Below are 17,747 nucleotides of genomic sequence, written 5' to 3'. Positions count from 1 at the left end.
GGGTCGTTGTGTTTTTGTCTTCTCGCGCTACCTCGCCCACTCCAGCAACTGAGTTTGAAGTGTTCGGACAAATGTGAGATAACCTTGAGGATAGCACATACGTACAAGCCCGATTCTAAAAAGTTTGGGATGCTGTAGAAACAGAACACATTGCTCTCGTAAACCCATGTTTTATTCACAATCTAACATAGAAAATCTAGGTTTGAAGTGAGAAAATGTACCATTTTAGGAAAAAAGCAAGCTCGCTTTCAATTTGATGGCAGCAACACGTCTCTAATAAGTTGGAAAAAGGCCTTTTTTACCACTACGTAGCAACCACTCTTCTTTTAGCAACAGTCTTGGAACTGAGGAGTTCAGCTGCTGGACATTGATGATATAGGATTCTAGATGCTCAACAGTCCTGGGTCTTCTTTGTCATATTTTTCATTTCATGTACTGTGAAGCCATGCTGTTGTAATAGATGCAGTTTAGCACTGTCTTGTTGAAATATGTAAGGCCTTCACTAAAATGATGTCTGGATGGGAGCATATGTTACTCTAAAACCTGTATATACCTTTAAGCATTGATGGTGTTTTTCCAGCTATGCAAGCTACCAATTCCATATGTACATCTATACCATCAGAGATGCAGGCTTTCAAACTGAGCACTGATAACAAGCTGTGTTGTCCCTATCCTCTTTAGTCCAGAGGATGTGGTGTCCATGTTTTCCTAAAAGAATGTTAGGAAAACAGCTTTCCACTTTGCCTCAGTTTATTTTAAATTAGCTTTGGCCCAGAGAAGACAGCAGTGTTCCTTGGATCATCCTCACATGTGGCGTCTTCTTTGCGCTTTAACCCGCCTTTGTGAATGGCACGGTGAACTGTGCTCACAGTAATGATTTCTGGAAGTTTTCCTGAGCCCAAGCAGGGATTTCCATAGCAGCAACGTGCCTGTTTTGCATGCAGTGCTGCCCTGGGACCCGAAGATTCTCAGAATCTTTTTGTGACATTATATACTGTAGATAAGAGATTTAGTTTTCACAATTTTATGTTGAGGAATATTATTTTAAAATTGTTCCACAATTTGCAGACAGTTTTTTCCAGATTGGTGAATCTCTAAAATGCTCTTTTTATACCCAATCATGTCCTGCAACTGTCTCTTTTAAGTACCACTTACTTTTCCAGCTTTTTGTTGTCCCTGTCCCACGCTTTTTAAAATATGTTGCTGCCATCAAATTCAAGGTGTGTTAATGTTTAAAAAAAAATACACTTTTTCAGTTAAAACATTTGATGTTTGCTTTATTTGGAATAGATTGAGATGTGCAAATCATTGCATTTTGTTTTCACGGAATTGCGTTTGTAAAAGCAAGATTGTAGATTTGGCTATAATAATTTGACAATCATTTAATTTGATAATTATTAAGTTTGACAGTTTTAAAATATCTTACCTAAAACATATACCAAATATATAAGTAAGAAACGTGATTTGAAGAAAAGGGAATAGCAGGAAATCTGGGAAATACCACTGGAGTCAAGAGTCTGCAAAGATCGCCTCATAGCGCTAAAGCAAGTTAGCATTTTAAGGTCTGGGTTTTAGCTGCAGGTTATCTCTATATCAAACATTTAGCTTGTGTTTTAAATATGTGGCATTACACACTAATATTTAAGCTGTTGAATCATTAAATTGCAATGTGTTACTTTTTTAAAATCTAGAAAATGAGAAGAAATGGTGAACAAATAAGTTAGAGGTATCTCTGCAACTAGCTTAGCTAGCAGGAGTGCAGGTTTTGCCTGCCTTTCATATTGCTCTCCAGTCATTGCACAATGTGCTATATTGGGTGAAGTAATATTGTGTGGTCATGCACATTTTTAAAATTTGGATTCAGGCAGTTTTGACCAAGTGGACAATTGACTCAGTTAATAAATAAGTGAAAATATTAATTTAAAAAAATCTTAAAACGTTTTTAATAAAAATAAAGTAGATAGTTACTTAATAAAAGTCTAACAAAATCTGATACAGAACTGTACAGTCATGTTCAAGCAACCAGTTTGAGATGATTTGAGCTTTATGACGAGGTGTGAAGCAGCCATCAGAAGATGGGTACACTTTGGTTATAAAGGGATGATATGGTCAGCAATATTCTAATATGACATACTATATTCTGACCCTACCATCTTTTATCTTTATATAATGTATATAACTCACCCACTTGCTGCACGTAATGTCCTCTTTGTATATAGTCATTCACTGTATATAAAGTTCGAGTCGAGGAGCGTATCAGGTCACATTTCACTGCGTGAAATACTCGGAACTCGGAACAGCCTGACAACACCAACAGTGATGCTACATTTTGCTAACAAAGTGGCCAGTAAGTGTATGGCAGATAATCTCTTAAACAAAACTATCCTAACCCCAACCCTGAAACAAGATTATTCCTATTTCAGTCTTTGTTCCTCTGTTTTACATTGAAATATTTGTTTCCAGTTTCCTGGTGTTGGCATTATATAAGCAAATGTTCTGTGCAGATAAAACATGAAGCGCACAGTCTGAACTTAATCACATTACATGTTACAGTGTCAACCTAATTTGAATAGAAGAGATAAAAGAAAAGTGTGACTGTTATTCTAAGTGCAGTTTGAAAACCACAGACAGTACCAAAATAAAGGGACAAAAATTTGAGTTGTGATCATTTTCTATTAGAAAACACGTCGATTAAAAGCTTTACAATGTGAATTTCTTCATCTGCATGTGACGTGACAGAAAGATACATTTGTGGATAGTTGTTTCAGTGTCCATAGAGCCATGTGACAGAAACAGAGGGTCCTTTTTTTTAAAGCTTTGCATTATAAATGAGGATTTATTGTGTGGGCATAAAAGGCCCCAGTCACCTAGAGCCAACGCTGTACCGTAGAGTTACAGGACTGTAATGACTGTTGTGCAGTTTCTTCCCACTGATACTGTTCTTGTGTAATTAAAACGCGGCTCCAATGTTGGTAACGGTGAGAAAAATGACTCATTATCAGGCGTGTGTTTGTGTGACTCGACGGAGGACGTGGGCGCGGAGCCCGCTGCGACTGAACGGTGATATCTGCTGGTGATGACATTTTATGGTTCCCATGGTAACAAGTGCATCATCTGTTACTACTGGAGAACCGAGAAAACGAAACAGCAGCTTGGCATCGCCTTTATGAGTGTTTATCACTCTGATACAGAAAATACGTGCTGATGGTTCGCCTGATGTTTTCTGTGAGATTACGTTTGAAAGTGTGTGTGTTTGTGTGTAGGCGCAGGAGGATGACTATAGGGGCTGGTATAAGAGTCACACCTGTTAGTCATGCAATAATCGAGCTCCTCGTCATGTTTATAGTACTTTCCAGTACTTCCTCCGTGTTGTCCGCTCCACTCATATCCCGCATTCCTTTTCTCCCTTTCCACCTCCCATTATCAGCCTGGATCCCGTGCTCTCCTCCCGCTTTCCCGCTCCCTCTTGCTCCCTGTAGCCTCGTTTCCAGTGAACCTCCTGACTTGGCTAACCCACTCCAAATCTCACTGCAGCAGATGGTGCTGTGTTTGCATTGGGCCAGGTCTCCTAGCAACCCCGTCTCACTCCATCTCTCTTTCCTAAACCGGAGCAGTGGAGGAGTTGGTGTCATGCACTGTCTGGGTCTGCCGTGCCCACCCCTCTTCTGTCTCTCAAACTGACCTGGCTGCCTCTCAGTGTTCATGTCTATGCAAAAGTAGGGCAGCGGCTGACTGTCTGGATGACTATACGTGTGCAACGAGCACATCGGATGTGAAAAATGGGCAAAGCAGGACACAGCATATGATGTGACTCCCACATACACACACATGCACACAGAAAAAAATGGGATTTGTAACCCCATGTGGCCCAGATTTTACAGATGTTCACATATGTTGTGACGGGAGAGAGATCGCATCTGGGTCATGTTGGGTACAAAGACGTTTATGGTATTTTAAACTGCTGGAAACTTACAAATGTACATTATATCTCGGTGTTGGTATTTTCTTTATTACCCCATGATCTAATATCCTGCCAGGGAGGCTTCTGAAACAATAGATGCCGGAATATGTAACAGTAGATGCAATCTGCCAGGCTGCAAAAACTCCGCTCTGGCCAAACAACCACCCACACACTCTACTTTATGAGGAGGGCAAATGAGGACTCTCATCCTGACATCACAGCGGTCCTTTTGTTTTTATGGTACCTGTGGTCCAGTAGACTTACACAGCTGTGTCTGCATACATACTGTGTACTGATTAATCTTTAAATAGATTCCCACAAGGATTACTGAAGTACAAAACCAGATACACCACACACTGAACTCAATATTAAGGTGAAAGTGCATCCATCCATTAATTTCTGCTTAGGGCCAGGTTGTAGGGGCAGTAATTTAAGTTGAGAAGTCCAGACCTCCGTCTCCCAAGTCACCACCTCCACTAAGGCACTAAGACATTCCCAGGCCAGCTGAGAGATATAATCTGTCCGATGCATCTGGACCTAACCTAGGGCCTCCTCCGGGTAGGACATGCCCAGAACACCTCACCCAGGAGGTGCCCAGGAGGCATTCTTGTCAATATAGAGGAGTAGCAGCTCTACTCTGAGCCTCTCTTGAATGACTGACCTTCTCAACCTGTCTTCAAACAGGAGCCCAGCCACCCCAGGTGAAAACTAAGTTTTGCCGCTTGTATCTATGATCTTGTTCTTTCAGTTACTACCCAGAGCTCGTGACCACAGGTGAGGGGAAGGATGTAGATCAACCAGTAAAACAAAAGCTTTACTTTTACACTCAAGACTCTATTTACCTTGACAGACCAGTGCAATTTCCAGATCACTGCAGCCAATCCATGAAAGTAACAGAGCAAATCCCAGGAAACAAAATGGAGCTGAAGAAAGGGCAATATTCCTATTTATCATAAATAATTATTATTTTCATCCTTTGGTTTCATGGATTTAAAAAAGCAATGCAAGGTGTTAATCGTTGAGGTTTAGAAGCCCTAAAACACGCTAAGGTTCACATTTACTGCAGAGACATTAAAGTCTTACTGACTTTCTGAACGCACTCTTATTTCCACAAATTTTTCCTTTTTTTATGGGTTTTTTATGGCACAAGTTTGCTGCCATGCTCTCGAGTCTCTAATGGCTCACAGAAAATCATCCATCATGCACAGATAAGCAAACCCACCCAAACACACACACACCGCTGTGATACTTAAGTGTAGCCGAGGGAGAACACACAATACAAATGGCAGCTCCAAGCCATGTTATGATGCCCCTGTCCCTGATTAATTGCTTTAATTTACTTTTCCAGCTGTGGCACACAGACAACACAAATGATTAATCCTTCTCCTCCAAGTGTGGTAGCATGAAACTCAACAACCCACAGCTTCACAAGTGCAGTGCTGTGTAACTTTTTGTTCACTTGCCCTAAATAAAATCATGCTGTCTCATGTCTAAAATGCTCTGTGGTGCTGGTAATCAATAGGAAGACATGAAGTGTCGACAGCAGATTGTTTGCACCAGCATCTAAAAGCACCTTCTGTGGTTTTTCCTTCTTTTTGGAGGAAATTGCTGCCCCCCTTCAAGGGAAGCAAAGTGCCGCCTACTTGTTTGTTTGCTTGGGTAGAAGTACCCGCAGGCCCCAACAGAGCAAGGAAGGTTTTTTCCTTCCCCACTCATATCTGTATCAGACACACAGGCCAAGGCTGGAGAGGAACAAGGGAGGCGAGCACGAAACAATGAAAAGGCCTTCAGTGAGGCTGGTCTGAGTGATGACATTTGCTGTTAAGGGACCTGACAGTCTTGGTCTGCAAACAGCAAAAACATTGAGACAGTTTTCCAACACAAGAGCAGTTCGTCTCAGAAATCTTCCACAACTTTCACTGCACTGCACTGAGGTCATGTAAAACCTGGGCAATCTTTATGGATTAAAGTCTGGATAAAGTGGGGCGCCGACAACACATAACAGTCTTCTTCTAATCATGAGTTATTTGATGATCTCACTCACTCACTTGTTTTGTAGCAGTTAAACTCAGGTGATATCCTTCTGTGATCCTGGATCACACACATATTTTTTTCTCCAGGTTTTCTGAAGGTCTTTCAAAAACGTTCTTGTTAAGCCACTTAACACTGACTGATGAAACATTCAGCCACAAACAAGGTTAACTCCACTGTGTTGCTAGCAGCTTCATCATCATTTGCTCCCATTTCTTTACCTGAATCTATGAAAAATGGCAAAGATACCACAGTTTGACAGGTATACAATTTTACTTTTGCACCAAGAAGGTAATTTCCAAAGCGCTATTAGCTGAAAACATACAGCATACCTCAGCATAGTGTGCAGTGTATACTTAAACAATCTGAGGAAGTGTGCTAACAGGCCGTTCTTAAGGAAGGAGAATCAGACAGAGAAGGCTGATGTGGGCCGAACTACATAAGAACTGGACAGAAAATCAGTGGCAGCTGGTCTGATGAACTGATGAATCCAAATTTGAAATCTTTTTTCTTCAATTCAATTCAGTTTTATTAATACAGCGCCAAATCACAACAACAGTCGCCTCAAGGCGCTTTATATTGTAAGATAGGCACTACAATAATACATACAGAGAAAAACCCAACAATCATATGACCCCCTATGAGCAAGCACTTTGGCGACAGTGGGAAAGAAAAACTCCCTTTTAACAGGAAGAAACCTCCAGCAGAACCAGGCTCAGGGAGGGGCGGGGCCATCTGCTGTGACCGGTTGGAGTGAGAGAAGGAAGACAGGATAAAAGACATGCTGTGGAAGAGAGACAGAGGTTAATAACAGATATGATTCAATGCAGAGAGGTCTGTTAACCCTTTAAAACCGGCCAGAGCGGGCACGCTCCGTTTTGCGTAACTAGTTTTAAATCCTGGTAGCACTGCAACCACATGAGCTAGCGCAATAATTTCTTTTGCATATGAAACCGGAGGAGTTGTACTTACATCTTATGCCATCAGCTTGTCCTAGGTCACAGTTTCCTTCCACATATAGTTTTGCAAAAACTGCATAAAAAGCACTTGCAGCAACAAAAACATAATATTCCAGAAACAGGCTTTGCCGATCCGATCAGCTGTTCATAACACTTCCTACGTCCATCAGCACGAACTATCGCATGTCCGCCATGACCTGCCCGAAACCGGAAGTGACGTCATTTTCGCGGAAATGTAGTTTTTTCCCCATCAAGGCCATCAAGGCCTGGTGTTTTTAAAAGTTATGTTTGACTTTATGACTTTCTGTGTCGTTTCTGGGATGCTTAGGACTCATATTGCACTGCTGGAAATAGTTTATTTTGATGCATGTGCTGCTTTTTTGCAAATTTGCAGTATAATATTTATTTTCGTTTTTCCTGCAGTGTATAGAAATTGGTGTATTTCAAAAATAAAACTATGAAGACACTCAAAATAAATTTCCTGTGGTGGGAAACTAGTTTGTGCAACTTTTTTGTATTTACAGTTTTGAGGGATAAGCCTCTTAAATTTCTCTAACTAGAAATATATGTAAAAAAAACAAAAACGATTTTCAATTTTTTTTTATAGTTTATTGCACTTTTTTGCAATTTATGTAATTACTATGCACTTAATGCATGCATATTATTAAAATTTAGGCTGTAATGGTTGTATTGATGTATAGCAACTTGAAATGCTCCCAAAAATGGCTCCACAACATGTAAAAATATAATATAAGCTCTGGCGGACTTGGTTCTATGGTAGGTCTTAAAGGGTTAATACATAGTGAGCGAGAAAGGTGACTGGAAAGGAGAAACTCAATGCATTATGGGAATCCCCAGCAGCCTATGTCTATTGCAGCATAACTAAAGGAGGATTCAGGGTCACCTGGTCCAGCCCTAACTGTGTGCTTTAGCAAAAAGGAAAGTTTTAAGCCTAATCTTGAAAGTAGAGATAGTGTCTGTCTCCCGAATCCAAACTGGAAGCTGGTTCCACAGAAGAGGGGCCTGAAAACTGAAGGCTCTCCCTCCCATTCTGCTTTTAAATACTCTAGAAACAACAAGTAGGCCTGCAGTGCGAGAGCGAAGTGCTCTCATGGGGTGATTTGGTACTATAATGTCATTGATTGGTTGAGATCAGGAGAAAGGTACATCAGTAAATGGCATCTGTGAAACACAGTGGAGGCTCTGTCGTGGTTTGAGGTTGCATTTCACCCGGTGGTGCTGGAGCTCTTAAAGGAATTAACAATGCAGAAAAGCACCATCAGAGTTTGATCCAGCATTTAGTTTTTTCAGCGTGACACTGATACCTGAATAAGAGAACACACATTAGATCATTTTGAATCATAGATTGGCCTCAACATCACTGATGCACTGTCTGTTTGCACGTGTCAATAAATCGCTGCACATATTTTCTATTTTCCTAACAAATATATAAAGAAGTGAGGGGTAGGTCAAGACTTATTTGGATTTAATGTTTCATTTTATATAACTGGTGAACTGAAATAAGGACTGAAATGACCTCCGCCCAAAACAGTGTCTAATTTAATGAGCTACTTTGAGAAGATTAAGTTAAGTTTGTGTCTTTTTAATGCTCTTCGGTGAATGTATTTTGCTTAAATATGTTTAAAATGAACTGCAATCTTCAGAATGACCACAGCTGCTTACAGAGCTAAACAGCTAAATGACTAATCCACACAAACAGTATCATGCTATAAATAATCCTCCTAGTGGGTCACACTGAAATTGCTGCCAAAAATAATGAGTCACTCGAAGTGTTTTCTTGTCTTACTAACATGTCAGCAGCCTGAGTCTGCCGGCCTGCTCGTCTCTTCTCTTCATGAAAGTATCGTCAGGCAAACGTGAAAGGGAAACTGCTCCACAGCTCGTACAGTCAGCTGTTGTGATGTGGCCTGAAGTGTGTAAGAAGGTGAATAATGCCAAAGGTTATGAAGCAGCACAGGCCTAAATCGAGCTCAGTGCACTCTCTGACCGCTCATCTCTAAGTCCCAGCACACAACGTAGCAACCATCGAGTACAAAATAGCATTTTAAAGAGCCCATAAAACTAAAATAAAATGCAACCTTTCTGCCACAGCATGAATTTTAATTACAGATTTGGAGAAAGCTGGCCGACTCTGGTGCTATGCGATCATGTTGCTCTCATTTTGTTGTGACAGCTTCTGAGGGGTCAGGGAGGCTGCTGGGAAAAGCTGAGCCTGCTGACAAAGGCAACATTGACTCTGTCAACCACAGAAATAAATCATGTGATAGAATTGTGTTTAGAAGATGATAATAGACTGTGGCTGTTTACTCTTAGATAGAAAGTGTGATTTATGAGTCTGCTTATTACAAAGACTGAAGACAGCCTGCGTCCAAAGGTAAGTAAATCGACTAACATCTTCAAACCTAACTCTGTGTGAACCCCCTCTCCACATAGTAAACTACTATATAAGACATAAAACATAAAAAGAGCACTTAACCTTCTTTCTTAACCTTCTGCTCATAGCCTGTACATAGCTTGTACACTCACTACAGCCTGTACATACTTAAAGCTATAGCATATTCATAATATACCTTCATACCGTGTACATTGTAACATACCCATAATAGACCCATATTTTGTACCCTCATACCTATAATAGTATAATAATAATAATAATAATAATATCTATATATCTATATTATTGCTAAAGCACTTTCTGGATGGATGCAAACTGCATTTCGTTGCCTTGTAATTGTGACATGTGCAATGACAATAAAGTTGAATTCTATTCTATTTTATTCTATTCTATTACCATTGAAAAAAATATCATGTTCTCCCTGTATTTAAATCTGAGAAATGATATGAGTGTTATGACAAGTGTTAGGTAAAGAAGGACATAGGGGAAGTAATGTCATACTTTACATTGACTATAGAGAATATGAGTTCTAGGAGTTGTAGATCTGCAGCAAAAATGAGTAGTTGTAAAAACTTGAAAACATAATTACAATTTAAATGGGTGGTTTCCCTGGTAAAATCTGTCCTCCTGGGAACAATGGATGTAGAGAAAAAGTTCCACAAAAGTACTTAGGAGAGTAGTTGTTACTAATGTAACTCTAGTTCTATGAGTAAGTTTGTGAAAGTGCAGACTTTTAACTTTAATTCAAGTAGTTTTACAAAAATGAAATATGCATTAACTGTTTAGGGAATCAAGGCCTTTATACATTAAAATTCCTGCAAATATTTTGTGTGTGCAAAATATATTTTGGACTCATATTCTTGATGCAGCCATTCACACGAACCACATAATTTATTTGCTTTTGCAGTATTCTTTGAGTCATCATATTATTTGCACTATGAGATGCTGTCTGATCAGTTGTGGAATGTTTGGCTGAATTTGAGCAGAACGTGTAGCCCTGACACTTTGCAGTTCATCCTGCAGCTTCTATCAGCGGTCACATCATCTATAAACACTAGTGACCTGCTTCCAGTGGGAGCACAGGCCCATACCACAACACTTCCTCTGCTATGTTTGACAGATGATGTGGTATGTTTCAGAACACAAGTCTTTTACCAAACTTTTCTCTTCCCATCATTCTGGTACAAGTTCATCTTCATGTTATCTGTTCAAAGATTATTTATTTTCCTTTACAGGACTGTGCAGGCTCTTCTATATGTTTTCTGGTAAAGCCTAATTTGGCCTTATTCTTGAACTAACTAACTAACTACTGATTTGCACATGTTGTAAACTGTATTTATGTTTATGAAAGAGTCTCTTGATTGTAGACTTTGATTATTCATGCAAATATATCATGTATATTGTATTTTTAATGCAGCCGTTCACACCGATCGGCTAATTTTACAGGATAAATTTGTAGCATTTCTTTTTTCAGGCTGACCAATCAGACCACAACTGTGCTCTGGGTCAATTGGCTCTCTGAAATAATTTTTCTGCCTCCTCAGATGTGGTCTTAACTCTGCCAACAAGAGTTCAAACTCCTCCTCTCACATCCTGAAATATGTATAAAAGCAACTGTGATAAAACTTCAACTCCTGGATCAAACTATGAAATTCTCCCTGCTGCGGTTTTCTCCTGACAGGCACATGAACTCATATTTTCCATTTTTTCTGTTTGTTGTTTAGAAACATCAGGACCAGCTTATCATCACCTGATGTTGACTCCAAAAGCTGCTTTGAGAACCCTTTTGACTGGGTTTGCAGCATGTTTTAAAACATTATATTATTTGCGTTATAAAGCTTTTTCTAATCGGTTCTGCAGTATATTTCTGGATCTGAGCAGAGAGATTTTAAATTGGTTAGATTTTAAGGATTTCCTTCTTAACCATGGAAATAATTCTGTGATCATCCACTTTAGTTGTCTTCTGTGGTCTTTCAGGTCTTTTGGTATCGCTCAGCTGCTCAACCAGACTGTTGATTTGGCAGCTGAAGGCTTTAATTTTGGTTGTTCAGCCTAATGACGGCCTCCTTTGTTTGTACTGCCATCTTTTTGGATTTGCTTACTGAGAGCTCCAGTAAGCAAATAACAAATACAAGATAATGGGCTTCACATGGCCATGCAACTGCCTCTCAATGAGTTACTGTTGAGACTGAAAATTGACTGTAATTCTTAAATAGTTATTGCGATTTTGTTATTTTAATCTGTTAAAGTGTTTTTTGTTCCACCCCTTGAATTATAAAAAACATAGAAAGAATTATCCAAAAACCAATCGACCTAACTGTGTGTAATGTGCACAAAAATAAAAACAGATTTGTACAAGACCAGCTGTGATGCAGCTTTAAGGGAGAGATCTGCACTGCATGAGGCCTTCAAATGAGAAACTAATGAAGCACATTAGCAAAACAAACACATGAAAACACACACAATCGAAAAAAGAAAATGTGAATCACCACCACGTGCACAGGGGACAGCAGTGGCTTTAGTTTCATGTGCAAAGGATGGATGCAATTATATGTCACCAGCAGCTCTTTGGAAAAAATAAGTTTCTCTGAAACCACTATTGTTTACTAGTTACTCTTCTTGCCAGTTTCACAAAGCTTTGTGCAGAACCTGCTATATGCTGTATGCTTTTCTTCTTGTATAACCTACTACAGTTCAGTTTATCTCCATCTGTGTGAACCATCGTGCTGAACCTGTCAGTGTAAACACTGATCTAAAAAATGCTGCATACGTGGGGCTTCTTGGTCCCTGCTGAATCCTCAGACAGACCGAGGCTGTGCTGCTGCTGCTGCCAGGAGACCTGTTGTAAGAGACTGCAGAGGCTATAAATAGCTCAGCCCTGTCTTTCTCACAGGCACCACCCACTACATAACCCATGTGACACAACAGCAGCACAAAGCAAAACAGTTCAGCACCGCTGCACACTGAGCCACTGAGAGGGGAGTGGAACAACATGTACTGATGTAGGGCTCTTTAAAGAGAGAGAGCTGCTTTAATGACATCTCTTTGTCTGTAGAGACAGCATAACATTTTTATGCATGCATTTTAACATTAGTGAATTTAGGCTAAGGTGTCCTCTAAGCTTTATTGCCATGGTAACAACTAATGCTAACAATAAAAAGTGAATATTTGTCATTTCAACAATAATGTTGAACAACCTTTGAGAGGACAGTTTAAAGGCTTTTGGAAAGTTCATTTATTAAATGTGCTTCACTTGTACATGACATGTTGTTTCGGTCTCAAAGTGGAGATGACCGAAGCGTGCACCAGACAGAAGGGTCACTTCTTTTTGTATAGACACGTTTTAAGATATTCAGAAACATGTTTTGCACATCTGACGAACGTCTTTGTGCGCACTGCCCTTTGATCTGCTGTTCTGCCCTGATTGTATTCACCGTATTTTTGATTGATCCTCAGATGTCACGTGTCGCTATGATTAGCTGTGTGCCGCTCTACAGATCCTCAGCCTGTTGCTGTTGTTGTTGCTCAACACTCTCAGCTTACAGGATTTACTGACCTACAAAAGGGTTACTGCTGTTTTGGGCCTGCAGGTTTACAGTCGCTGCTGACTGTAAACAGAGCACACCTGTGGCCTGTCTGCACCTGACTGCAGCTGTGACCGTCACAGAGAGGGGATGCATTTCTGTAGCACACCTGTACACTTTGAAATTAAATAAATGTTTGAATCACCCTCAGCAGACACTTTATTAGATACCCCTTGGTAGTAATAGAGACGTTTTTTGCCTTAATTCTTTGTTGCAAAAATTCAACAAGGTGCTGGAAACAGTCCTCAGGTTTTGGTTCATGTTGACATGATAGCATAAAAGAGTTGCTGCAAATCCATCATGTGAATCTCCCGTTCCATCACATCCCAAAAGTGTCTCTCTTGGATTGAGATCTGGTGACTGTGGAGGTTTATTTGAGTACAGTAAACTCACTCATCATCATCTGACCAGTGTTACATGGTGCATTATTATGCAAGAAGCAGCCATAAGAAGATGGTTGGACTGCGGCCATGAAGGAATTGACACGAGCAGCAACAGTACTCATGTAGGGTGTGATGTTTAAATGATGCTCAGTTGGTACTAAGGAGTCCCAAGTGTGCAAAGAAAATATCCTGACACCATTACAACACCAACCTGATCTGTTGGCACAATCCATGCTTTCAGGTCCTTTACACCAAACTGACCCTACCGTCCAAATGTTGCAGCAGAAATTCTGATCAGAACAATGTTTTTCCAATCTTCAGTTGTGCAGTTATGGTGAGCTGAATTGTGTCCTCAGTGTTCTCACCTTAGCCGACAGGATTGTGGTCTTCTGCTGCTGTGGCTCATCTGCTTTATGAAACATGTTGCATGTTCAGAAATGCTCTTCTGAATAACTTGGTTGTTATTCAAGCTGCTGTTGGCTTCCAATCAGCTTGACAATCTTCCTCTGACACCAAAAGGATATTTTTACACAGTGAACTGCCGCTTACTGGATATTTGGTTGGAAAAGGAGACCTTTAGGTCTCTATAAACAATAGAGATGGGTGTGTGGGAAAATCCCAGCAGATCAGCAGCTTCTGAAAGACTCAGACTTTAACTATAGTGTTGTGATTAAAAGTTGCAAGCAGGGTTTATAACTCAGACATTACCAGCAGAGTTAATGATGATCTGCTGCTGTGAGGTGGTATTGTTTGTATTTTGTTTCTTCCTCAGTGGCAATCAGCTGTACTGCAGTTAGGAGCATTTAAGGCTCTTATGAGGAGACACGTTTGATCCTGGAGCAGCCCAGATTGGGGATTTATGTAATCTCAGCACAGTGGTTTTAGATTACACCGATTCATTTACTCACAAGTCCCGCAGCGCCTCCAACCATATCTCGGTGCGGTGGGGGAGGGTGTGGCTCAGGCTGATTCATTAGCAGTTTTTCCTCTTTTGTCTTTCATTGGCCAGAAAATCTAGGCAAAGGTGAGTGCCAACAAAGCACTTTAAAAAATACTCGAGTCAATCCTTTTACTGGAAAACAGTCCAACCCAACCCCTGCTCCTGAAAAAGAAAAATCAATTAGCTGCATTAGGATTTCAAATCTGATCCAACGCACATGAAGGGGTTATTGCTTCTGTAAAAGATGGTTATTGAGCCTACACCCGCTGCACCCTCCCACCACTGCGCTCTCATGCACATAAGGATGCCATTGTTTGCACTTGTCTGCACGTCATCTCCACCAGCTATTCACTTATTTCTTGGAAATCCTCAAAATCTGCCCAGCGACCACCGCGTTATCAGGTAAAAGGATTAACGGAGCAAAGACTAAAGTAATTTATCAATCAGTGACTGTTGTGCAATGTTGACGTCTTCCAAGAATACTAACATTTCTCAAAACTGTGCTCTTTACAGGCTTTGGTTTGTTCCCCAGAACTAAGATCCAACGAGGGAAAGAAGGAGACGCAGTCACGCCATGGTCTGTATTAATGAGCTGAAATATTTATTTTTAAAAACTGAAAAAATAAAAACAAACCCACCAACATAGTTTTAGTATATTATACAAAGACATATTTCAATGTTGCTATGTGAGTATCTGTTTCTCTCTGACTACAGTGTGAGGCAGTTTGAAAGGCTGGCTGAGCTGGTAGGACTAAACAGACATGAACCAGAGAGAGAGCCAAAGAGGGAGAGAGAGGTTAATAAAAAGGTAATTTGGGCAAAAATAAAATAAAATAAAATAAAACCCAAAATATCACTCGAGGTGCAATCCAGTCTTTCAAGACACTTGGAAAAAAAAAATCCATACAAAGAAAATGCTCCTTTCTTTTATGGAGGTTTTCTTCTTCTACTGAAGTCAGCTACCAGATGTGTTGTCCAGATGTGGAAGAAGTGACAGACTACAGCTAAAAATCATTTAGTACAAAAAGACCTGGACTCAATAGCACTGCAGATAATACTTCTTATTATTATTGGCAAATACTATTCGACCAGCAGCTGTTAAATTACCCAGTGTCACAACCTTTTAGAGATATGCAGCTGAAGCGGAGCGTCCAAAACTAAAGTACGTTAAGACACAGAGAGACAAACCCCCACCACCACCAACCGCGGGTCATCGAATAGAAAGAAGGTAAGTAACGTGTTGAGGGTTGAAGATAAACGCCTGCTCGTCTCAGGTTTCAGAGTCCAGAGCCAAACGGCAGCGCGTCGGGTTCAGCAGGAAGTTAGGAAACTAACTGTTTTGTTTAAGTTAAACCGAATCCTTAAAAGCAAGCAAAATATTATTTCCAACAACAGGAGGCTTGTAGTTTATGTCCACAGCTACTTGGTCTTTAGGAAGCTATTGAAAAAACACTGCAGTTTGCTTTCGTCCCAGACCCCGTGATCCCTCTGTCACTCAGAGAAGGAATTCAGGGAAAATAACGGCAGTCGGTCCCCCGCTGTGCGTGGCGAGAGGCTGGGTCACGTGATCAAACCGGGCCGATCTAAAGGTTTGTGCAGCGGGAATGGCCTCGAGTCCTCGTTTAAGTCTGACTTCAAGAAAGGTCAAAGTTCTCATGGATATTTCTTCTCCTGCTGATTTATTGGGCTAAGCTTGTGACGAGACAGCAGAGGAGGGTCTCTGTCTTTACTGAACCGAGGAGCAAAACTTGTGTTTTGATGAAGAGAAAAAGACATCAGAACGAGCTCTATATTTAAAAAAAATAACGATAATAAAGAGGGCTGCCTCTCGCTACCCTGTTCCCCAGTTTAACCAGTATAAGAAGGAAAATCTGAAAAATCAGACCCATGTTATTAGTGTTTTCAGCAAACCTGCTCATCTAAACCTTCCCCTGATGCACGGCTACCTCCAATGATGTAGCATGAGGTAGTTCACAGGGACCGTGTGTGTGTGTGTGTGTGTGTGCTACTTTGCAACCCAACCCTCCTGCACATGGACCGTTCTATTTGAGCGCTTATTAAAATAAAGACCAAAAATCAGGGGTGTGTCTGTGTGTGTGGGAGGGGTCGGTGTTTAAGTTAACAGTCATGGTCGTTACAATGGTGAGGAGGTGAAAGGCAGAAAGTCCAGCGAAGCGGACTCAATAAGGTGAGAACTCACAGTGAGAAAAAAAGAAGCGTCTCGGGCTCCCGCGGTTTCACGCGCAGGACAAAAACATCTGTTTTTAAATGGGAGAGCACGCCGTCTATGTTACGGAGACACGAATGTGGGCTGGGTGGACTCATCTCCCCCCTCCGTCCTGCTCCTCAGAGTTCGGCCTTTGTGCGGTGCGTCCCGGGATGACGAGTAGAACTTGTGCAGCGAGGAGGGAAACGACAATAAGAGACCTCGCCGCTGAGTTTTCCCAACACAGTCCAGGAGGAGGAGCGGGGGGGAAGGCCGCGAAGCCGGGCTGTGGGTCGTCTTTCACACCGTTCCTCGTGTGCACGTGTTCGTCCCTCCGATACCACTAACACCCCCACCCATCCTCCGCTGTTGCTGAGCCCTTGGTGCTGTCCTTTATGGAAGCTTCGGGACATGGGTGGAGAAGCGGGTTTAGAAAAGAAGCACCTTTTCATTTGGCTTGGATAACAGACAAACAAATAATAATTAAAAAAATAACAAGGGAGAAGAAAGGCTGAAAAGTGTGTCTATAAATAGAAAGAGGCAGACAGAAGCCGGTCTTCTGGGTTGAGGAGGAGTGGGGTGACGACACCGGTGGCGGGGATCAGCCTGTGCCTGTGGAGGACGAGGAGGAGACAGATTTTAAGTGTTTTTGTTGCTACGGTTTTTTTAAAACCGTGCATAAATTGTAACGCAGGTGCCCACCCTCTTCATCCTCGCCCCAGCCTTCTGCTACGCCGGCCAGTTCGTAATGCTTCTTCCTCAGCTCGCCGAGACGCTCTCGCTCCTTCTGCAGACGGGTCTCCAGCTCCAGAACCAGGACCTGTGGAGACGCCGACACGTTCACAGGACTGTTAATCACTTTCCCCTCTCAAATCCTGGAAAACGAAAAACTATAAACAGATCGGCTCGAAGCTGAACAAACAAGGGAGAAGACGACCTTTCATCGAGCAACAGCTGATGATTTATTACATTTAAAACTGTACGTAACGCAGCCACAGCTGCCAGCGTGGGTTTATGGGTGTCACGGTGTGATACAGATACAGCTGTTTAACTTTTCTCAAACACGGAAAATCCAACTGTCATCCAGGCTGAATTATGTCAGGCTCGTGTGTTTGTGTGTGAGTGAGAGAAAACCTTCTAAACAACCAGATGAAAGCTGTTGTTTAAACAGCTCTGACTTAAACTAAAACACACATCTTAAAATAGGAGCCCTGTGTGCGTTTCCAACAATGAGCTGTGTGTGTGTGTCTGTGTGTGTGAGAGAAGG

General features: G+C 41.3%; 1 protein-coding gene across 3 annotated transcripts in view; it reads right to left on the bottom strand.

Moving 5' to 3' along the window:
- Positions 1 to 14,829: 14,829 nt before the first annotated feature.
- hip1 (huntingtin interacting protein 1) overlaps positions 14,830 to 17,747 on the bottom strand; it is a 51,302-nt gene continuing 48,384 nt past the window's right edge. For all 3 annotated transcript variants that reach the window (XM_026191274.1, XM_026191275.1, XM_026191276.1), the window contains 2 exons: positions 17,183 to 17,300; positions 14,830 to 17,092 (listed from right to left, as the gene is read on the bottom strand). In XM_026191274.1, the coding sequence (XP_026047059.1) occupies positions 17,082 to 17,092; positions 17,183 to 17,300 (129 nt within the window). In that variant the 3' untranslated portion in view covers positions 14,830 to 17,081. The remainder of the gene's footprint in view (positions 17,093 to 17,182; positions 17,301 to 17,747) is intronic.

The sequence above is a fragment of the Astatotilapia calliptera genome, chromosome 14 (genome assembly GCF_900246225.1).
Source record: "Astatotilapia calliptera chromosome 14, fAstCal1.2, whole genome shotgun sequence".
Taxonomy (NCBI): Eukaryota; Metazoa; Chordata; class Actinopteri; order Cichliformes; family Cichlidae; genus Astatotilapia; species Astatotilapia calliptera.
The sequence above is the reverse complement of the archived record's forward strand: the minus strand, read 5'-3'. Positions and strand labels throughout refer to the sequence as shown.